The 23332-nt window shown below is 52.4% G+C and overlaps 1 protein-coding gene across 2 annotated transcripts in view; it reads right to left on the bottom strand.

Moving 5' to 3' along the window:
• Positions 1-23332, bottom strand: part of SFXN5 (sideroflexin 5) — an 86147-nt gene that overhangs the window by 32246 nt on the left and 30569 nt on the right. The window contains exons 5-10 of one of the 2 annotated variants that reach the window (XM_032109839.1): positions 22490-22544; positions 20577-20602; positions 15710-15763; positions 13974-14030; positions 13002-13067; positions 1620-1710 (exon numbers count right to left, since the gene is read on the bottom strand). In XM_032109839.1, coding sequence (XP_031965730.1) covers positions 1620-1710; positions 13002-13067; positions 13974-14030; positions 15710-15763; positions 20577-20602; positions 22490-22544 — 349 coding nt within the window. The remainder of the gene's footprint in view (positions 1-1619; positions 1711-13001; positions 13068-13973; positions 14031-15709; positions 15764-20576; positions 20603-22489; positions 22545-23332) is intronic. The other variant, XM_032109841.1, reaches the window with a different exon arrangement.

Raw genomic sequence — 23332 nt, 5'->3', positions numbered from 1 at the left:
AACTCCTTAATTTCACAGAATCATGGAATCTTTAAGGCTGGAGAAGACCTCAAAGATCATCAAGTCCAACCATCAGCCAGCACTGCCAGATCCACCACTAAACCCCATCCCTGAGCACCACGTCCATGGGTTTTTTGAGCAAGAGCTTTACCCCAGTGTCGGGCTTTTCATGCAGAAAAGGAGAATTTCTGCCTTTTTGCTGGGGGCTGGAGGCTCAAAAGGAACTGGGAGATGCATCTTTAACTAAAGGGTTTGTCCAGGTCTGCAAACCACAAACCAGCAATTAGTGGGAGGATCCCTGATCATAACGAACCATGACAAATAAAATATTAGCTGGAGAATTAATTACAGGCTAAACAAATTAATTATGGGTCCTCAATCAATGCCAACACAAACACCTTGGTGTGGAAATAGATCAACCCTGCAGCAAGGATTTCCTGTGTGTCTTTGACTCAAACCCCGCCTCAGAGCTGCCTCCCAGGGCTTGAACTCATTCCTCATGCTGTCCTGGTTATAAAAACCCAAGGAAAGCTGAATCCCTCAAAAATACATCCCAGAAAAGTCCCAGGAAAACAACAACAATGTCCACAGATCCCTTATGTACAAGCAAAGTGCTCAGTGCAACCCCCAAACCACAATCCCCATCGCTGCTGCTCTGCAGACAGGGACAGCAGCTGCCTTCCTGGCAGAAAAGAGGGGGAAAAATCCATCAGCCTGGGAATTGAGGGCTGGGGGGACACAACAACCAGTTCCCTGTTAAAAAAGGAGCAGAAAGACCAGAGGAACAGAGAGCAGCAGACAGGTAAAGGGGCTCAGCAGCCTCGAGCGAAGCTCTGAGGATGTGGCACTTGCACGGCAAAGGAAAAAGCTGAAAGGAAAATTCGGCATTAAACAGCTGGAAAGGGACCTGGAACAGGGAGCAAACCCCATTCTTTAGTGATTTCCTCTATGCTTGGGCAATCTTTGCCCCATCTTTATAAATGAATAAGCTTATACAGAAAATTACTCCAAAGCCACTGGGGACTTCTCCAGGGCTAAAATAACTCAGCATCTGCTGCAGGTTGTAACCACAGGGCCCAGCAAACGCTGAGCCCAGGGCGTCCCTTCCCTCAAACACTGGGCTGATAAAACACCAATAAAATGCTCCACCAAGCCAGGAGCAGCCTCAGTTCTGCACACACTTGGGGCTGCTTTTAACCAGTGGCTCTCAGAAATCGGTGCATTCACAGCAGAACCATTTCTTTGCATTTTAGTGTAAAATAACCACAGTGCTGCTGCTTATTTGAAGATTTGGGCAGTTCAGCCCAGATCTTTCGAATGAAATGCACTCAGATCGGGATGGTCACGGACCAGTCAGTGCTGATCACTTTTGAAGCTGCTTCAGAGTGGGAAGTGCAGCTGAAAAGCCTCAGGGGCTGCCTCCGCCAGCAGCTTTGCAGCATTTTTCTGCCAAAATTCTGCTTTGCAGAGTTCCACCCCTGCCTGCCCCAGCTCAGGGACCACCACCACTGAGGGCACACAAGCAGGAAGGCAGGAGCTGTGTCCATCCCAGTGGCTTCTGGCCACCTGCAGGTTTGCAGCCACCACTCAGAACATAAAGGAAAGGAGTTTGTCCTTACCGACAGCAGGGAACGGCACAAACCTCTGGATCAGGAGCCGAGTGGCCGGGGTAAACTTGTTTGCTCTCTGGATCAGAACATTAAGGCCCACCTTGGAGTGGAGAAAAACAAACCAGAGAAGCAGAAGCTTAATGACCAGGAGCAGGGCAGGTGGCACAGTTTGGGGTCTCTCCCCATGGAGAAGTGTTTGAGAATTAACCTCCCCCCCACTGCAGGGTTTGGCTGTGTTGGGCTCAAACCTTTAGTCAACAAAGGGTTAAATCCAATTGCTGAGCTTAAAACACAGGCTGAACCTAACCTTTGGGCTTAAATGAAGAGTTGAACCCAACTCGTGGGTTTATATGAAGGGCTGACCCCAACTGTTGGACTGAACCCAACCATTGGGTTGAAGTGAAGGATTGAACCCAACTCTTGGGTTTATAAGAAGGGTCCAACCCAACAGCTGGGTTTATCCGAAGTGTTAAACCCAAGCATTGGATTGAACCAAACCATGGGGTTTAAATGAAGGGTTGAACCCAACTGTTGGGTTTAAATTAAGGACTGAACCCAACCCTTGGGTTTATAAGACGGGTCGAACCCATCACTGGGTTTAAATCAAGGACTGAACCCAACCCTTGGGTTTGCACAAAGTGTTGAACCCAGCTGTTGGATTGCACCAAACCATGGGGTTTAAATTAAGGATTGAAGCCAGCTGGTGGGTTTATATGAAGGGTTGAACCTAACCGTTGGGTTCAAACCCTTTCCAGCTAAAAGCCAAGCCAGAAACCACTGCAACACCATCCAGTCCTCCTGGAAATGCCCTTCGCTGCATTTTGGCCCCGTTCACCAACATTTTCCCTATCCAGCACAAAATCCTTGGGACTGGCAGTCTTCACCTGGCCAGGAAAAAGCCAAATTTCAGTGGTGGTGGTGGCCCAACACAATGAATTCCTTCTCCAAGGGTCTGCACTACACAACCCAATCCAGTGCCAGCACTTGGGCTGTGAAGTTTATAACCATGGATTAATTTTTGTTGCCTCGTCCAACCCTTGACTAAAGCAGAGCTCTCCATAGTTTTTCATGGATCTGAGTCATTGTGGATGTTTACAGGAACAGCACAGAGGAGTCACTGCTCCTGAGCCTCAGGTTGATAACAGTGAAAATTGGGAGAATCTCCACCAAAATTGGCTTCAAGCACAAGAGGGGTGAAAAATTAACCAAAGCTATTCATGGGGAATGACTTTGTCTTCCAATTACTCTTCCTCACTGTGTTTTCACTTTTTCATCCCACAAACTCCCCACAAACGCACAAACAAAACCCAACTGCCCCAACCCGGGAATTTTTGGCTGGAAATGGAAGCCTTGAGCAATGTGTGGCCCAAAAGTTTTCAGCCAAAAATGCAGCAAAATTTAAAAAAAAAAAAAAAAAATCAGCCAAAGCCAAAAAGCTGCCAGAAAAGAGTGATTTGGGGGGGTTTAGAAGGAAAAGAGAAGCCTGAGAGAACATAGTTTGCAGGCTGCTACATTATCCATGCACATCCCAGCACATCCCGGCATGCCGGAGCCTGGGAGGAAGAGGTGGAGAAGCACAACTGCTGGGTAAGCCCTGCACGAGCACAGGGCTGCTTCTCCAGCCCCACGAAGTATTCCCAGAGCCTTTCCCAAGGTTTTCACCCAGACCCCAGCAGGAACTCCTCCTCTTGTCCTCAGCAAATGCAGCTCTAGAGCTGAGCCCAAGAGAGCCACAGTGACTCTTCTTAGCTGGACAGCAGTGAGGGCTTGTCTTGATGTTCTTCCCCCTCAAAAAGTACTGAATTCTTTTCTTTTTTTTCATTTTCCAATTGTTAGGATGAGTATTTTCAAAGTCTGAACAGTTCCAGAAACTGTAAGATAGTCTTAAATGTGTGGCTTTAAGAGAAGACAGTTTTAAGCCTGGCTTTGCTGGTCTGCCCCGTGGATTTGGGTATTTAGTCTGGATATGGTTAATCCATGTCAATGACAAATTTTGTCACCTGCTTGGGGGTTTGATGGGGGATTTGGCCATAAAGTGGATGGAGGGATTTGAGCATGAAGTGGAAGAGCAGCAGGTTTTGAAAGAGAAAAGCTGAGTCTGGGGCAGCCACCACTGTGAGGGCAGTGAAATAAAAGCATTTTACTTCCAGATTCAATGCGATGAACTCAGTCCCCACTCGCAGCAACCCCCCTGCTGGGAATCTGAAATTAGAGTTGCTGGAGATTTAAATCCCATCTCCCATATTCCCAGCACAAGGACTGGATATAGGAAGCTAATGAGGGTTTGTTTGCCACAGTTTGGAAATTGCTGTCGCTGATCTGTGAACTCCTTCCCACAGGCCACGAGGTGCGATGAGGGTAAACAGGGCAAGGGCAGGAACTGCTCAACCTCAGGCCTCCAAAGCAAAAAGGCCATCAAGGAGATGTTAATGAGTTTAATTACTTGGGGCTGGCTGGAGGATGCTGTTGAGGCAAATTCATCATTAAAAACCAAGCCCAGGTTTATTATTGTGACCAACACCCAGTCACTGAGTGGGATCTGCAGCACTGGGAGATGGAAACATGGAACAGAGTCAGGGGGGATCATCCCACCAAACCTGGCACAACCACGGCACCCTGAGGCTGGAAAAGCCCTCTAAGATCGAGTCCAACCATCCCCAGCACTGCCTGGGCCACCACTGCTCCATGACCCCAAGAGCCACATCCACAGCTTTAAATCCCTCAGGGATGGGGACTCCACCCCTGCCTTGGGCAGCTGTGCTTGACAACCCTCTTGGTGAAGGAATTCTTCCTGGTATCCAACCTAAACCTTCTCTGGCACAGTCTGAGGCTGCTCCTCCTATCCTATGGCTCCCTTTGCAGCTCAGTGTCTCTGGGCAACCTGCTCCAGTGTCTCACGGAATTTCAGAGTGGCCGGGGTTGGGAGGGACCTTAAAGAACATCCAGTGCCACCCCTGCCATGGCAGGGACACCTCCCACTGTCCCAGGCTGCTCCAAGCCCCAATGTCCAGCCTGGCCTTGGGCACTGCCAGGGATCCAGGGGAGTCACCCATGGTGCACGTTTGACACCGTGAGCCAGATCAATCCCAGCTTTTTCCAACTGCCTGGTTTGTTGAGGTTCCCTCCTGCAGAGCACTCCCTTGATGTGGCTGAGGGAGCCTGGGGAAGCTGGACACAGGGACACATGAGTGGACACAGGACACACGAGTGGACACAGGACACATGACACCAACACTTCCTAACATCCCACAACACGAAACCGGGATCAAACACCGTCAGTGGGAGAGGAACCTCACCCAGGGCTCTCCTGAGCCTCTGGCAGCATCCTGCCCTCCCTCCCTCCCTCCTCACGTGCCAGGAATTCCTGCCATTTCTTTAGCTCCCAGTTTTGTTTTCAGCATCAACAACATTCCCTCAGCAGAAGGACAACGTTTGTGATGTCACCCTGCTTTGAAGCCGGAACCATCAGATCCTGTCAGAGAAACCAACATTTCTGACTTCTTTTCTTCTCCTTCTTGTCTCAACCACCTCTCTGACCTCATGCCCACCAAGACACCAATTCTAAAACCATGGGGATTAAAAAAAAATTCCCTTTTCCCCCCCCTTTTATGAAGAGATTTGCAGCCTGAGAGATGGTTTTCAATGCCTGACGCTGGCAAGGACCGAGCCCACACCTCTTAAACCAGGCCTAGAGCAGTAAATCCATCCAAGGACTTATCTCACTTCATATGGAGAGGGGATTTTTATAAAATAGAGGTATCTCAGGAGTCCAGAGAGCATCAGCTGGTAGATGACACCACCCCAATGTTGCTGAGCCACTCTGCAGACTTCATGAACTCTGCTGGAGAAACCTCCACTGCTTTAAGGGATTCCGCTTTGGGGCACCCCTGAGCACTGCAGCTAGAGCTGGCTGCTCCAAGGGACCTGGAAAGTCAACTTGGAAAGAGGGACCAGCTCCGAAGGAGGTTATCCTTCATCCCCCCCGTCACCAGACTGGATTAGAACTAATTGGATCTGATGAGTCCCATTCAGCCAAGCTGGAGAAAAGAGCATTAGGAGAAGGAAGGAAAAAACTCATTCATTAGGGCTGGGAGGTGAAGATGGAGGCAGAGAGATGGAAAACTGGGCTCTTTCCCAACTGGAGCTTTCCCAAGCCAAGGAGAACAGAATGGAGGAGTCCAAGGGAAGGGAAAGCAGTAAGGATCCGAGTGGGGAAGGAAGTTGGAGAGGAGCAAGAGTACGGGAAGGAGGAAACATCACTCCCAAGACAATTCCAAGAAGGATGACCACAGCAGCACCACAGCCGGATGCTCCAAGGGAAGAAAATGGTGTAGCCTGGAGCAGGAGTGGAGGAAAATGGGATTTGTGCTGATAACGAGACAAACTTGGTTTGGGAGGTGATGGAGAAAGGAGGATGGGGGGCCATGCCCAAGACAAGAGGTTGCTGCCTCAATATCAAGTTTTCCATGCACCTGGATCCTGTCCAGAGGCAGCACCATTCCCAGGGGTCATGGGGATGGGCTGGGGCAGAAGGAAAGGAAGGGATGAGAACAAACCTGCTGGAAATGGAGACATCCCAGTGAAACAGGAGAGAAAATGCTGCAGAGAGGCACATGGAGTTTGGGAGGGGACAGTCACGGAATCACAGAGCAAGTCGGGTTGGGAGGGACCTTAAGGATCATCTACTTCCACCCCTGCCATGGGCAGGGACACCTTCCTCTATCCAGGGGGCTCCAAGCCCCATCCAGCCCGGCCCTGGGCATTACCAGGGATGGGCTTGGCAGGACCCAGCAGCTGCCAGGTGCTCCTAACTCCAGGGCAGGATGATGCTGGGCACTGGGAGCATTCCCAGAAAACCCCGTGTCCTTGTCTCCCACCGCACCAAAGGCTCAAGGCTGTGCCTTTGGGAATGGCTGCGACAGCTCCAGCGATTTCTGGGCTCTGGAATTGCCGGGATGAGTTTCCAGTCTGAGATCCAACCAGTCCCTTCTGGAATCTGAGAATCAACAGGGAAGGGGATGTGCAGGAACAGGAGCTTTGGAGCAGAGAGATGCAGACTTCAAAGCGAGGCACTGCTTCTTTTCAAACTCAAACTTCATTTCAAACAGAAGTTTATCACCAGCTCCCCGGATCCACTGGGATTTTCCTCCTGCTGCCCATGGAGGAGGGAGCCAAGCCTCGCTCCATCCCCTCCCATCCCATCCCTCTCCAGCTCCTGAATGTTTCCTGGCTGCCCTGAGCAAAGCCAGGCCCGAGGCAGTGGGGGGGCTGCAGCTCTCCCGGCTGATTATGGACATCACACCCCATTCACAGGCTGTCAGCGCAGCCTCGCAGACAATTATCGGGAACAAGGAGCTGGGATTGGAAAAATCCACGGGGGCTCCTCCACCTGGAGAGGAGAGCGAGAAATGGTGTGTGAGAGTTCAGTGTGGGAGCGGGGAAGGAGGAGCAACCCCGGCATGGCGGAGCCCATGGCATGGGGAGGAATGGGATTGATGGCTCAGGAAGGAATGGGATTGCTGGCACGGGGAGGAATGGGATTGATGGCATGGGAAGGAACGGGATTGCTGGCACGGGGAGGAATGGGATTGCTGTCACTGCTTCCACCCTGAGCCTGCCCTGGCCCAGCCTGAGGCCGTTCCCTCTCCTCCTGTCCCTGTTCCCTGCCAGCAGAGCCCGACCCCCCCGGCTGCCCCCTCCTGTCAGGGAGTTCCAGAAAGGGAAAAAGATCCCTCTGGATCCCCCTTTGCTCCAGGCTGAGCCCCCTTCCCAGCTCCCTCAGCTGCTCCTGGGGCTCCAGCCCCAGTACAGACAGATCAGGACACTGAAATTGTTCTGCTGCTCTCCAGTTTCCACCTGATTTGGTTCTGAACACACCCAAGGGTAACTCCACAGACCTTCACAGTTTTGCTCGCTGTGGATAACCCAGAGCACCAGTAAATCCCACTGGCAGCTGTTCCCGACCTCCAGTGGCTCATCCAGAGCCAGGATTTAGGGTCAGGAAGCAAGAAAGAACTTCCAAAATGAAAAGCTCTGGGTCTGTCTGTGAAGAGCTGCTTTAAACACCCTCCTGTGGGGCCAGCAGTGAGCCCAAGGGCGGTCATTAGGAGCTGACATCAATGGCATTAATTTTAACCCGGGTTACCTGGTGAGGTGAAGGAAAAGGAACACCCAGGTGCTGAGCAGGCACACTGGAAGCGCAGGATCAACCCAAACCCCCAGCCCGGCTGCAGCTGCTTCTCCCTCTCACCCAGAAGATGACAGAACACCTACTTCTGTCAGAATTAGCTCAGGTTGCTAAGTGAGAACCAAATATTTATTTGTCTCTGACTGACAAGCCCATAAACCCCAAACCTGCACTGAAATAAACCCGGTTAGAAGTTACAAACTCATGTCTGGTGGGAAGGGGGGAGCTTGGAAATTGGGGCAAACCCCCAGCCCTGCACATCAGAGGGGCCGAGCTCACACTCCCGCCCGGGCACCCCTTCCACTGGGGGGGAGCTGAGGCCCTGCCCCAAGGGAAGCTCAGTGTCACCAGGGCTGTCACCGAGGCGATTCCTGGCCGAGCTACAGCCCCAAAACTGGCCCTGTGCCCCTGCCTGGGCTCCTCAGAGCCCATCCTGTCCCAGGGAGGGGCAGTGCCAGCAGCACCCATGGCCACGGCCCCTCCAGGGCACGCAGAGTGGGCACCAGATGGGACAAGGAGAGGCTGACCTGAGCACGGAGCTGAGCACAACCCCCAGGAAACGTAGCCAGAAGGTGCTGCCACAGAGGAAAAACCCTTTGGAGAGTCCCCACAAGGTCTCCAGCAGCACAAGGAGCAAGACCTGGAGCTGCTCTTGGCAGAACTTGCAGCTGTGATTGGGGAAATTGAAAAGCTGATGGATAAAGCTCCGATCCCAACGGAGACCCACGGGAAAGACGTGAGAGGCTTCAGGGAGAAGGTACAGAGGGACACAGAGAGTGACCCCGTGGCTGCAGCTGAGGCCACCTGGGTTAACCCCACCAAAGGTCCCAGCACCAGTGCAGCAAACGGGGAATGGCTGCTCACGGTCCTTGGCTGGGGCCGATTTAATTTTCAGGTGTTTCAGCACAGCCCCAAAAGTCACTTCTGACCCCAAAATGAAGTTTGAGTCTAAAGCCAAAGTCCTGAAGAGCTGGGTCAGAACCAAAAGGGAGCAGCAATACCACAGCAAATGGAGTTTGGGTCTGAAATTAGGAATCAAATCCTGGAATGGTTTGGGTCGGATGGCAGGGACACCTTCCACTGTCCCAGGGTGCTCCAGCCTGGCCTTGGACACTTCCAGGGATGGGGAAGCCCCAGTTTCCCGGGGCAAAAGAAACCTATTTCCATATAAAAATAATAATCTTATTATCAATAATTATTATATATATAAAATTACAATATATAAAAAGCAATCATTACCAATAAAATCGGCTTCATGCAGCTTTTTTAACCTTCTAAAAGTGTGAAAAACAGCAGAGTAAGAGTTTGTGTGTGTCAGCTGGGAAGAGTTTCTGTCTAATTACAGCCCCCCTGATCCGTGCAGCTCTTGGCACTGGAATACTGGGGGAATAAAAAATTCCAAACATTTCAAACACGCTTGGTCTTTCTCAAGTCTTTTTACTTCTCCCCGCCTTTGTTTGCCTTGTTTAGGAGAACCAGCTGGTATTAATTGCACTTCATCCACCACCAGCATGAACAGCAGCCAGATATCAGGAACTGGAGCCTAATCCCAGGAATCCACTCAATTGTTTGGGAAAAAAAATTACATTATCACTCTGTTCAGAGCTGCAGTAAAATGAGGGAGTGAAAGAAAAGGCAGGAGAGAGGCTGGTGGGGGGAGAGTGGGACAAAAATAAACTACAATCATAGAAAAAGAAACAGATTTTAGAGGATGGAATTCCCAGAGCAGCTGTGGCTGCCCCTGGACCGCCTGGCAGTGCCCAAGGCCAGGCTGGACACTGGGGCTTGGAGCAGCCTGGGATGGTGGGAGGTGTCCCTGCCATGGATGGGGTGGGATGGGACGGGCTTTGGGATCTGTTACAACCCAAACACCTTTCCCAGCCTTATTTCAAGCGATTCCTTCACCTGAGTCATGCACAGGAGAAGGGATGAAATTCTGGAGCCGGCACAGCTCTCCCTGCACGAAGCTGTGCTGTGACTTGGGCTGGGATGGGAGTAGGTGGAGAGGACAGGGAACGTTGGGTTAAAATATGGAATGAACGAATATTGACTCCTCCCCAAATTCCTCCTGTAGAGCTGGAAACCAGGAGCTGTGGTGGTAGCAATTCCTCTCTCTCTAAAAAGGGAAGAAAATCAGGAAATTTGCAAAGATTTCCCAAGACTTCTCGTTTAACTGCAAGACAAAGAGGCCAAAATCTGCTCATCCATCACCTGAGGAAGGAATCTGCTCGTCCCTGGTGTGAGGACACGGGGGGTGAGGCCGGTGGGAAGCACAGGCACAAACCCACTGCTCTGCCCTCTCTGCGCTCCTCCCGGCCCTTTTCCAACTGCAGCCAGGGAAGGGGCTCACTGCCATGACTGACCCCGGATCCAAACCCCTCCCTGCTCTGCAGGGCTTTCTCCAGGCTGGTGGGAATTGTGAGGGACTTCAGGACACGACATTCCACAGTAACACACACAGCAGGAGTGGTCCCAGCTGGAACGTCTGTGGGGACACCGGGGCGCAGCGACCTCATTGCACACCCCTCGTGCCACTGCCTGCTCCACTGGGGACGTCTCCCAACATCAGGAAGGAGAAGAACCTCTAAAGGCTGCTGCCCTTCGTGCTCCATGTAGAGGAGAACCTCCCAACATCAGGGAAAAGCACCTGTGAAGGCTGCTGCCCTTCATATTCCACATGGAGGAAAACCTTCCAAGATCAGGAGAGACAAGAACCTCTAAAGGCTGCTGCCCTTCATACTCCACGTGGACGAAAATGTACCAACATCAAAAAAAAGCACCTGTGAAGGCTGCTGCCCTCCATGCTCTGCCTGGAGGAAAACTTTTCAATATCCAGAAGGAGAAAAACCTTTAAAGGCTGCTGCCCTTCATGCTCTGCCTGGAGGAAAACCTTCCAACATCAGGAAGGAGAACCTCTAAGGGCTGCTGCCCTTCAAGCTCCATGTGGAGGAAAAAGCACCTGTGAAGGCTGCTGCCCTTCATACTCCACGTGGAGGAAAACCTCCTTCCAACATCAGGAAGGAGAAGAACCCACAAAGGTTTTTGCCCTTCTCCACCCCACAACATCCAGGGGTCCACGGAAAGCTCCTGCCTCTCCCTGCAGCACTATTCTGACCCCCCTGAGCACCACAGCTCCAGGCCCCTGCTATTCCACACCCCCAGGGCTTCCCAGTGGGATCCCAGTCTGGGGGGACACCGTGGCACCTCCGAGGAGGCAGCAGCTCCCCCTGCAATGGGCTGAAATGCCCCACATTTATTACCTCCAAATCTGATGGAGTTTCTCACACCTCCTTTCCCAGGGGTGTTCTCACAGCACCCCGAAGGTCCTGTCTGCACTCTGCACCTGCCCTTCTGCCCCAGCCTCTCTGCAGGACCCGAGCCAGCCCAAGGAATTAAAGATTCCCAAGCCCTGCATCAGCTGTCCCAGCACGGACACCTCCACACTCCAGGGGCTCCTTACCAAAGCCTCCCGGCTTCTCGGGGGCCACAAGTCTGCCAAGATCCTTGTCCGTGTGTGCTGCCCCTCTAATGTGCCCCTGTTCCAAGAGGGAGAGGAGCATCAGTGCCAAAACCACGGACTCAGCGGCGCCGCAGCGTGCCGGGGTTGGAAGGCAGGCTGTGAGTGGCAGCAGCACGTCCAGCCAGGAGTGTCACCGTGGGGACTCACAAGGTGACAAAAATGCTGGCCTAAGGACTGAGGAGGTCAGTGAAGCCATCCCACACTTCCCCAGGGAGCTGTGGATGGAAAAGCGAAGCATTGAGGTTGTTGGGGTGGGGACTGGGGTTAAAGTTCAGCTGGAAAAGCGGGCACGGCTCCGCGGGGTGACGGAGCTCAGGGGGGCCAGGCTGGGCTGGGAGCAGGGTGAGTCTGCAGGAAGGGACAGCAGAGGGGACAGGAGCAGCAGCCCTGCCTGGCACACAGACATTGTGACATGGAAAACCATCCAGAACAGCTGTATCCCATAAAATGGGCAGTTTCCCTCAAAACCTCGGGCACTTCAACAGCTCCACACCCTTTGGAAAAGGGTCCGGCAGCTGCAGAAGGAGCAAGAGCAAACCCTCTGGGACCTCAGAAAGTGGGGAAATGTCTTGGCCAGAGGAAAAAACACCAACTGCTGTGGGATCTTTAATGATCCAAAGGAAAAGGTTCAGCCACTCAGTTCAGAGGCTCATTGGAAAACCCAGTAACTTCCCCAAGTTGCTCCTCAAAACTGTTCCTGCCCCTCTGGGATGAGCTGATCCTGCTCCTGATGTCAACCTGTGCTCCTGGGAACGGGATATTAAAAGCCACAAGACTGTGATTTTAGGAATGGTGAAAGCTCCTCTCTCTCAGATTTTTTCACACAGAACTTCAGAGGAGGCCCTGGAGCTGCTCCAGGCCTGGAGCCCCTCTGTTCTGGATCAGGCTGGGAGAGCTGGGAATGTTGCCCTGGAGAAGGGAAGGCTCCAGGGAGAGCTGCGAGCCCCTTGCAGGGCCTAAAGGGGCTCCAGGAGAGCTGGAGAGGGACTGGGGCCAAGGGCTGGAGGGCCAGGAGGCAGGGAATGGCTTCCCAGTGGGAAAGGGGAGCTTGGGCTGGGATGTTGGGAAGGAATTGCTGGCTGGGAGGGTGGGGAGGGGCTGGGCTGGAATTGCCAGAGCAGCTGGGGCTGCCCCTGGATCCCTGGCAGTGCCCAAGGCCAGGCTGGAGCACCCTGGGATAGCGGGAGGTGTCCCTGCCATGGATGGGGTGGGATGGGATGATCCTTAAGGTCCCTTCCCTCCCAAACCATTCCAGGATTCCATGCCATGGCCCGAACACCATCTCCAGCCCGAAACACGTCCACAGGGAAAGCTGTAATTCCCAGCACTGGGCATCAAGGTGATCCCCAGGAGAACATTCCAGAACCCTGCCTCTCCTCAGCTGCCACCCAGGACCCTGCAGCCTCGAGGTCTCTAATTTGGCCATGGTTAATTAATTCACCACCAATTCATGCACATGGGGAGAGTTGGAGTTCACAGAGCAGCAAAGCCGCAGCGCAGGAGGTGCTGGAATTCTGGTGGAAAGCTTGGGCATGCAGGGACAGGCACCCCTCAGGTGGCAGCATTCGCTGGTTATCAGGACTGAACGGAGTCGATTAAAGGATGCAAACATGCTTGGAACCCAAAAAACATCTCCCAAGCAGCTCCTTAGTCATGAAATCCAGAGATATAAAGAGTTACCCACTGCTATTGAGACAGCACTTATGACAGCTCCCAAGTAGCCCTGGATGAACTTGGATGTCGGAGAAGGCTTTGGAAAGAAAAACAAAACATATTTTCAATAAACAAACTTCTGGTTATTAATATTCAACCCTTTTTTTCCCCCCCTTTTTTGTTTGTTTGTTTAGTTTTTGGTGTATTTGTTTCAAAGCAGAGACAGGTTTAATTTTGTCATATTGTTCTGTGACACACGGTCTGTCATCCCGAGAGGCAAAAGCGAGGGAAGCTGCGGCCTCCTGAGCGAGGTTAAAGGGAATGGAAAATTAATTGGCATCAGAAAATTATAATAATAGCAGCTCAAAGGAGGGATGTGAGTGAAATTCAGCAAATGGCACCAAATTAGCATTTCTACCATCGAGTGCTGAACCCCAAACTCGCCACAGTCAATATTTTGTCTGTGAAATGTTCTCTCAATGAGCTGGATGGATTCCAGCTCCGCTTCCCACATCCCAGCACGGGATGAATGGAGGCTGAGGAGAAGGACGGGAGCAGGAGCAGCCCCACCAAGGAGGGGAGCAGGAGCAGTCCCAGCACTTCCCTCCAGCTCCCAGGCACAGCCCCAGCACTTCCCACTGCAGCCAGCGTGTGCAGAATCCTTGGGAGCTGGCGGCGGGATCATGGAGCTTCCTCCTGCTCCCCCAAAGCCAGGGATCATTCTGCTCTGTGCTCTTAGATCCCAGTTAAACCATTCCAGACCAGTCAGGACCCTGCACTGGTTCAGCTCCGAGGCCCTGAGCCCCATTTCCGTGCCTCGAGCGATTCCCAGATCCTCGTGCCGGTTACACTGAGTCTAAACACGGCAGAGTGGCCAGTCTAGAAATCCCTCCGTGCCCACTGCGGCGGTGCCACGGACAGGGCAGAGCCGGGATTTGTGTTTCCCTGCCGGCCGGGCCCCAGGGCCGTGCCCACAGCCGGCTCCGGGCCGCGCGCGGCTCACCTTGCTCGCGTTGCGGTTTGCATAGTTCACACACGCGTTGTGGCTCTGGTTCAACCACTGCAGGGACAGAGGAGACACGGCGTCAGCACAAACCCAACAGGATCCGTGATTCTGGGAGCTCTGCGGGAGAAACCATCTGCCTCCGGGCTGCTGCCAGCTCAGCACCTCGCTGGGGCAGGGTCTAGGCCCGCTTCGATGCCCTTTTGAAGGGAAGGATGGAAATTCCAAGGTACCCGGTGTCCTGAGGGCAGCTCTGCTTCCCTGGAGGCTGCATGGACAGCTCCTCCCCTGGCCTGATCCCCCTCAGTGCTGTTGGCCTTTATTTTCACAGAATCCCAGGATCCCTGAGCTTGGAAAATCCCTCCAGGGTCATTGAGTCCAAGCTGTGCCCGATCCCCCCCTTGTCACCAGCCCAGAGCACTGAGTGCCATGTCCAGGCCTTCCCCGGACACCTCCAAACGTCCCTGGGCAGCCCCTGCCAAGGCCTGAGCACCCTTAATGTGAAGAAATTCCTCCTGATCACATCCATCTGCAGCCAGGAGGCAGGATGAAGCCCAGCTGCCATTCCAGCAGTCACCTCCTGAGCTCCAAAGGCTCCCAGAGGGTCATGGGAGGCTTCTGAGGAGCAGGAGATGAGGAGATGTCCCAGCTTGTGGATACAGAGGGCATTAAACTGGCATTGGAGCAGAGCAGCTGTGGCTGCCCCATCCCTGGAAGTGTCCAAGGCCAGGCTGGATGGGGCTCAGAGCACCCCGGGGTAGTGGGAGGTGTCCCTGCCCACCTGGGGTGGAAAGGGATGGGCTTTAAGGTCCCTTCCCACCCCAAACCAGTCTGGGATTCCATCCCAGATGTCCCTAAACAGGGGAGGTGAGTGGCCTTCAAGCCCCTGAGTGATTCAGGATGTCCCCAGCAGGTGAAGCCAGCTGGGACAGCTCCCAGCCCAACCCACCAGGCCACAATCCCTGGCACGTCCCGCTGTGCTCCCGGCTCCGCCGCCTTCCTGACGCTCCAGGCAGATCCCACTCTGCTTGGAGCCTCCCTGACTGCAGAGCTCTCTATCCCCACTCACACTGCAGACAATAAAAAGGCATTTGCCACTAAAAAGGAGGCTGAAAATAACTTGTTCCTTCGTTTCAGCTGGCGGTGGAATCACACTTGTGGTGTGTTTACTATGGATCTCTCCTTCCCGTGCCTGCTTCCTCCCCTTACTCTTAATTCCCGGAATTTCAGTGGGGAATTACACCAGCACCTCCCCACACACAGATTATGTTCCCCCAAAGCTCCTGCAGCAGACCGAATGCAGAGGTCCTGGCCTTTGCCATGCACACCTACTCCCAAAATTCCCGGGACTGCCATTCCCATCCCTGCACAGATGTTGCCCTTCCAATGCGAATTTCCCCAAGGAAGATCCCAACTCCCGGTCCTCCAAAAGGCAGATGTGTGAGTTTAGGGCCAGCACTTCCATGGACCATTGACACCCGGACAAAATGGCTCCAAAAAGCTGGATTTTGGTTGTGGCCCGTTCTGCCTCTCCCTTGCCACGGCACAGGCAGGTGTGGGGTGAACTGTGGAAGCCAAGGTTTGCTCACAGCCCCTCCCCGGCCTTTCCCTAAATGCACCCAGCCACATCCTGTCCCTGGAGCACGGCCAGGGTGGGACAGCCAGCCCCGGTTTGTGCTCTGGGCAGAACTCAGCTTCCCCCTGCCCACATTCCCACCCTTCCCAAGGAGCGTTACCTGCCAAAACACAGTGGAGGCCAGGGTCTGGTTGGGCAGGAGAAGACCAACAACCTGCAAGAGGAGAGATTCCCTCGTTATTAAAGCAGCCCTGCTTTGCTCTCTGTGCTTCTCCAGGCGTGCAAACGGCCAAGCTGATTTCTTCAATTATCCTCATTTCTGGCTTTATTTCATTCCTGGCTTTTTTTACATCCCAGTCATTATCAGCCTCCTGCCTCCCCGTTTTCCAGGGCTGGCACTGGCTGATGGCGCTGCCCCTGGAAGCTCTGCACCCTTAATCACCGCTTGTAACACACCCTGAAAGTCCCCCAGCAGCTGACACTGCCCGAAGATCCCGTTAAAATCCAAACAATTCCTGAATCCAGGAATATTTCCGGAGGGAAACACAAACACTGCACGAAGGCAAGAAGAGTTCAAAGTTGTCACTGCTGGCAGTGAACGGGGGGTTCTCATTTTCCTTTGGCACATTCCCTGTTTGGAGCACCAAGACAAAAATCCCACTGGGACATCTGAGGACAGCAGAGCCACCTGGGAGCACTTTGCTCCTGTTTGGGAGCCTGGGATTCATTTTAATTAATTAATTAATTAATTGATCTCTGTTGGTGTCACACCCCAAGCTGCGCAGACTCCGCTGGGGCTGGCAGCCGCTGTCCCCCCGAGGCTCAGGGCAGCCTGGCCCAGCACATCTGGCCAGATGTTCCCTGCTGGGGCCTGCACTGGGGTGCCAGAGGCTCTGTGAGGTCACCCGTGGCAGCACCTGAGGCCACCCAGGTGTGTCCTGGGTCTGAGGGTGTCCTTGGGCCGTGTCTCACCGCGCCATGGGGACAGAGCTCCACAAAACCCATCCCTGACACACAAAATACCTGGCTTAGGGCCATGTTTTCCTGCTTTAGGGCAGGTTTTTCTTGGTTTAGGGCCATTTGTTCCTGGTTTAGGGCAGTTTTTCTAGTTTTAGGGCCATTTTTTCCTAGTTTAGGGCCATTTTTCGTTTCAGAGCATAAGAAGCTGAAGAAGAGGAACGGGAAGCAGAGCAAGGGGATCCCAACCATCAGCCCCACAAACACAGACAGGACAACAAATTCTCAGCAAGAAACAGGTGAGACTCGAGACTCCCTGACATCATTCCCTCCTTTCCTGTGCCCTAAACACCCCGTGTTGCTGGAGACATTTTCTGGCTGCAAAACCCCACGGAGAGAAGAGGCCGAGCAACCCCTTCAATCCCGACCCCTTTATTTCCAGGCCACTCATGTCTCCGAGGCAGGAAAGCCATGAGCTCACTCCCACCCTCAGACCTTCCCCACCGTTTCCTCCCAGTTTATTCCCAAGAATCTGGGGAGGAAGGGACCCTCCTGTCCCTGGGATGAGCTGAAGCCATCCCTGCGCATCTGCAGCAGCAGCTGGAGAGGAGGCAACGTCTCCACTCGGGACACGGAGAAACAACACCGAACAAAAGGGGAGCGCGCTTGGGCGGCCTTGTTTCATTCCCATCTTCCCTCCCTTCTCCTCCTCCTCCTCCAGCTTTTCCTCCCACAGCCTCTTGTGGAGTTGCAGTGACTTTGTTCCTTGGCCCGGCGCCAGCTCCGAGCGAGTCCCACTAATTTACGGCTGCGTTCCCCACGCGGAGCCCGGCATTAATTAACGCAGCACCAAACGAAGCCGCGGGGCCGGGACCCTCCTGCCCTGCGCTGCCTCGTGCCCCAGAGCCGGCGGGATGAGGAGGCTCCGGAAGAACACGGCGAGGCAGAGGCTGGGGCTGAGCGCCGGGGGAAAATTCCGGCGGAAAATAAATAAATAACAAAAAAGAGCACCCAAAATCTGTATGACTGAAAGAGGCACGTTTAAATGCAAACTCTCCATATGTGCAAGAGTCTGTCAAGAAATGTACAATTTCACTTTTAATTACTGTCAGGGGAAAAAATAACTAAGAAGGAAAACAAAATATAAAAAAAAAAAGGAAAAAAAAAAGAGCTTCTAAACACTGGCGAAGTATCAGCGACAGAATTTAATTGGTGATCAGGTGTGAAGGGCCCTTCGTGGCCCCAAAGCCACCACTCAGACATCAGGGAGCCCTGAGCAGCCCCAGCTCCCCTCTGCAAACCCCAAATCCTGCCTGAGGTGTCACTGACAGTCACCTGCAGCCCCAAATTCCCACCTGGGTCTTCAGAGGTTCTTCAAAACCTCATCATTTAAAAACCCTCCCGACTTTCCATGTCTGAGGGAAATCAGGTGCTAAAAGCTGTGGTGGCAGCAGGACTCTGCCCTCAAGGCCAAGTTTTTGGCTGAATTTCCAAAACGTGGATAAACCTTCCCTGTGGAGGAGGAAGCAGCAGCCCAGGGGAAGAAGCTGCAGCCCAGCAGCTGCTGTGCCCACCTCAGCCCTGCAGCACAGGGAGAGGGCTCCAGAGGCCGGATCCTGTCCCTCCTGGGCTGCAAACGGGGAAAAAGGGCAAAGCCAAACCCTGCACGCTCACCCACATCCCATCCCGTCCCCTCTCTGCCACCGGAGCGCTCCGGGGTCAGTCCCAAACCCGGCACGGAAAGGACAGAGAAGCAAAGCCCAGGGCTGTGACACGGGAAGAACAAACATTCCCGGGGTTCGGAGGTGTCAGGGGAGCTGCTGCAGGGCCGGGAGAGATCCCGTTATTTCCCCCAGCCCTTAATGCCCTCCACAGTGAGCTACCCCAGACTGAATCATTCTGCAGGGGCTGCAGAGGGAAATACCCCAGGGGAGGGGGATGGCCCCACACTGCTCATCCCCACCCCGCTCACGGCTCCGGGGTGTCCGGCTGACCCCAAATCCCGCCCGGCTCGGGGACAAGGACGGCCCAGCCCGAGCCCAGCGCAGCCTCTCTTGAGGAAATCCCATCCCCCTTTGTGAAATACAAGCCTCAAACTGTTTTTATGCTGGAGCAGGCTGCCAATTTTGTCACTAAATTTCACAGATCGATTGGCATAAATGTTACATTTTAATTTTAACATTTGAAACGTTTGGGTTTTTTTTTTTTTTTTTTTTTTTTTTTTTTTTAAATGACAAGAGGTTCCAGTTTATCCTTTACAGCTCCTGAAATTGGGCTCATCTGACAGCTCTCGGCTCCTCTGACAGCTCTGGATTGGGGCCGATTTCATTGTCAATTTGATCGTTAACTCATTTTTGTTTAACCTTTTCTTCTAAAATGCCCCACACAAAGTTCCCACCAAACCTCAGCTCACCACAACAAACAGCAGCAGCCCTGCTGATCCCCGGGTTTGGGGTCACCAACCTCGCTGTCCCCGCGTGGCAAGGGGGACAACCTCGAGCCAGGCCCAGAGCACCACAGGGTTTAAGGAGATTAAATTCAGGGTATTTTGCTCCTTCGGCTATTTTAATGATCTAATGAGCTGAAGCAAGAGCTGCTGGCTTTGGGGACAAACTGACTCTGGACACCAATTTTTTTGGGGCAAATTCTGTGCTTCAGTTTCCCACGAAACTGGGGTTAATTAATCATTCCTGTTTGGATGAGCTGAGGTTTCAGCAGGAGGAGAGCAGGCAGAATTCTCTCCCTTCTGGCTTTTGCCACAGAGAGCACCCAAACACTCACAGAATTCACAATAACAAGGGCAAATCACCCCCGCCCTCAGCAATAACCTCAGGAGAGCACTCTCTGCTTTAATCAATAACCTCAGGAGAGCACTCTCTGCTTTAATTAACCCAAACGAGAGCACACCACACCGGCCTGGCCGAGCTGCAGCTCCTCACGTTGGGCAGAGACCCTTAAACCATGGAAATGCACAATGAAAGTGTCCAAAAATGAAATCTGAGAGTTGCAGGAGTTGCCTTTTGCAGGCAACGAGTTCAGCTTTGCGGAGGGAGAGATGAAAATGGTGAAGGAGGTTGTGGGAACGATGTTAAATGGATCAATAACCTCAACCAGAGGCTGGGTTAATTCATCAACAACCTGACAGATAATAGATAAATAACCTCAATGTATTAATAATTAAATAACCTCAATAGTAGATAAATAACCTCAACCAGAGGCTGGGTTAATTCATCAATAACCTGACAGATAATAAAAAAGAACCTCTCTATAAGAATAGATAATTAACCTCAATAGTAGATAAACAACCTCAAATAGAGGCCAGGTTAATTCATCAATAACCTGATAGATATTAGATAAATATATCAATATTTATCTCAATACATTAATAGAGAAATAACCTCAATAATAGATAAATAAATAACCTCAGAGCTTGTGTTAATTCATACATAACCTCACATATAATAGATAATAACCTCAATATATTAATAAATAAATAACCTCAATAGTAGATAAATAACCTCAAATAGGGGCTGGGTTAACTCATCAATAACCTGATAGATAATAGATAAATAACCTCAATATATTAATAAATAAATAACCTCAATAATAGAGAAATAACCTCAGAGCTTGTGTTAATTCATAGATAACCCCATAAATAGGAGATAAAGAAACTCAATGTATTAATAGATAAAAAAACCTTAGTAACAGATAAACATCCTCGTCCAAAGGGTGGCTTAATCCATCAATATCCTCATACAGAGCAGATGAATAACATCAGTATAGTAACAGATCAAGAACCTCAATTAGAGATAAATAAACTCAACCCGAGGGTGGTTTAATACATGTATAACACTTAAATAACCTGATAGATAAAAAACCTTGGTGTATCAGCAGATAAAAACCCCTGAATAACAGATAAATACCCTCACCCAGAGGGTGGGTTTTCCATGATGGAACCCTTGTTGACAGGAAACAGGGAAGGTGGGAATCCTGTGGGAATGTCACAGGGGGCAGAGGTGGAGAACTGCATTAAGGAAAGCATTTCCTGGTGCCCACAATGAAATACTTACAATGGGGGTTCCAAAGGGAATGTAACCTATGGACAGAAAAAGAAGAGAAGAATGAGCTTTAATTTGAATTACTGTCCCAGCTTAGGGGAGAGGCCACCCCTGGCACTGCCACCAGCTCCACACCACCCTGGGACATCCTGGCACATCCTACTCCTGATGCACCAGCCAACAACTGCAGCATTCTCCTGGTTTTCCCATCCTTTATTTGCTTTTCTTGGGTGGCGGTGTGCGACTTTCCCCAAAACTGAGAGCGCTGAGGTGGGAAAGGTGTCCCCAGTAAGCCCAGTCTGTGCCAGCTCGTGGTGGGCACTCCTCACCCAGCCCAGCCCAGGGTGAGAGCCCGGCCAGGCCCTGCTCCCGTGGCCCTGGAGCAGCTGGACCCTGCCTGGGCTGACCAGGGGCTGCTGCCACGGCCAGGGGGGTCCTGCCCCCTGCCAGCCTCAGCCTGGCATCTGCTCCCTCCCCGTGCCAGCTCTGCTGCCACCAGACCTTCCCACACCTCCCTCACTGACCCGGGGCTCCCCCAGCCCCTTCCCCTCTGGCTGAGCCTGCTCCCACCAAGGAACACACCCTGGAGATGCTCCTGAAGCACTCAAGAGCTGCAGAGCCCATCCCAGGAGGAGCAGGACCACGTCCCCACAGGTGGCACCTCCCTCCTTCCCCACCAGCCTCTCCTCTGGTGGTTTACACAGGAGAGCTCGTTTATTCCCAGCTCCTTTATTCCCAGCTCATTTATTCCCAGCTCATTTATTCCCAGCTGACCTGGGAAAGGACCAGGTAGAAGCTGAAGGAAGTGAATTTTCGGGATGGAGGAGAGAGGGACCGTGTCAGTCCCAGGGGCAGGGAGGTTCAGGCTCTCTGCTACAAGGAGAAGTCTTTTCCTCAAATGTTATTGAGCACCACAGAAATCAAACGCTTCACATCTCTCCCCTGCTACGGCTGCCAATTCCTGTGCTAATTATAATTCCTCTCTCTGACTTCCACAAGAAGGTCTCAGAGCATTTTCCCAATATTACTGAATTAACTTCCTGCATCCAATTTACAACCAGAAAGGGCAAAGACCTGAGAGGAAGAAAGATTGAAAAGACAAATACAGGACAAGGCAGCACAGCCGAGGGTCCTGGCTTCTCTCCCCCCTCCACCCTCTGCATCATCCCCCAAGGAGCCGCAGCACAAAGCCCCCAGCCCTGGTAATTTTCCCCTGTGCCCAGCAGTCAAGCGAAGATGTTCCACCCAAAACCATGGAAAGGTCCTGTTTACTTAAATAAATCTGTTGGGAAAGCACCAGGGCTGCACTGGCATTCCCAGAAGAGCTGCTGGGGACCAGAGCACAGAGGGACACCCCAAAAAGGGGAAGGGGAGGCAATTTTTCATCATCCAACAGCTCATTAAGGCACAGAGAAGCTGATCCTTCCTGGAATCCCAGTGCTGGGGCTATGAGACATCAGAAATATCCCGTTCTTTCCTGGGGAATAAAACCCCCTCAGCCGCCTCCTCATCACCCAGTGAGGAGGGATCGAGCTGCTCACCTGTATTTTACACCCTTTGTGGTGTGGGCACCGAGTTTTGCCATTTAATTTGCAAAATTAAAATGCTCCCAACAGTGACAGATCCCTCAAAAATGCCAGAAAAGGCACTGGCTGGGATCCAGGTAAATTGGGAAGTTCCTGTCTCCTCCATGAGGAAGGGAAGGGAAGGGGAAGGGGAAGGGGAAGGGGAAGGGGAAGATGTTAAGCACTAGATCTCACAGTGGAATTTAGGATCCTCATTCTCCTCACCTGCAAAGGGATTTTGGTGTTGGAATTCCTCCTGATCTTGGTCTAATGTTGCCAAGATGCAATTCGAAAAGAGGAGAAACCCCCCCCCCAATATCTGACACAAATTCCGAGTGAAATTCTGGGGGCAAACCGTACCTGACATTCGGAAAGGCATGAAGATGGTCTCGTTTGTGTCGGGGTGGATGATGGCCTGCAAGAGTGTCACCAAAGAGACACAGTGAGGGCACAGCACAGCCACCCTCAGCTCCAAACACCTCCTCTGAGCATGGGATTCCCCGTTTGGGACCCTCCCTGTTTGCACAGCTCCCACCAGAGGCAGCTGGGGCTCAGCAGCCTCCACAAAACCCCCTCCCCACCCTGCTTTCCCCTCTCCTCGAGTGATTTAGCATCAGTTAATCATTTAGGAGGAAATAATTGACCCTGACATACAGAGAGTGGCTCTTTCTGGGTTCTGTGTCCCCAAAGCCATGCACAGCTGTACCTTAACCCCAGGAAAGGCAGATTGAGGAGGGGAAAAAGAAAATCATTTTCTGTCCCTGCCTGTTTTCAGCACCTCCATCGAGGCTGAAATGTCCTGGGTAGGGAAGCTGGGAAAAGCCCTGGCTGTGGAGAGGGATGGGGAGGGAATGAGGAGAGAAATCCCTTTATCCTGCTGGGGAAGCCAAGGGGTCACGGGGAAACCCCCACGGACTCAGGGTGCAAACACAGCGGGTGGCTTCAGCTCCAAGAACTTCTCCTCATCCACAGGTGGGGGTTCCATCCTGGAACTTCTCCCCGCCCGCTTCAGGATGAGCTGGGATAACAACGGGCAGCCCTCTCTGGATGGCACCACAAGGGAGACCCAAAAAAACCCCACACAGGACCTGGATTTGCCAGAAAATCCAACCCTGATGTGCACCCACAGCTCCTCAGCCAGCCCTGGCGCCTCTGGAGACCCCAACCTCCATGGGAATCCTAAATCTGCTCCACAGATGAACA

This window comes from Corvus moneduloides, chromosome 5 (genome assembly GCF_009650955.1).
Source record: "Corvus moneduloides isolate bCorMon1 chromosome 5, bCorMon1.pri, whole genome shotgun sequence".
Lineage (NCBI taxonomy): Eukaryota > Metazoa > Chordata > Aves > Passeriformes > Corvidae > Corvus > Corvus moneduloides.
The sequence above is the reverse complement of the archived record's forward strand: the minus strand, read 5'-3'. Positions and strand labels throughout refer to the sequence as shown.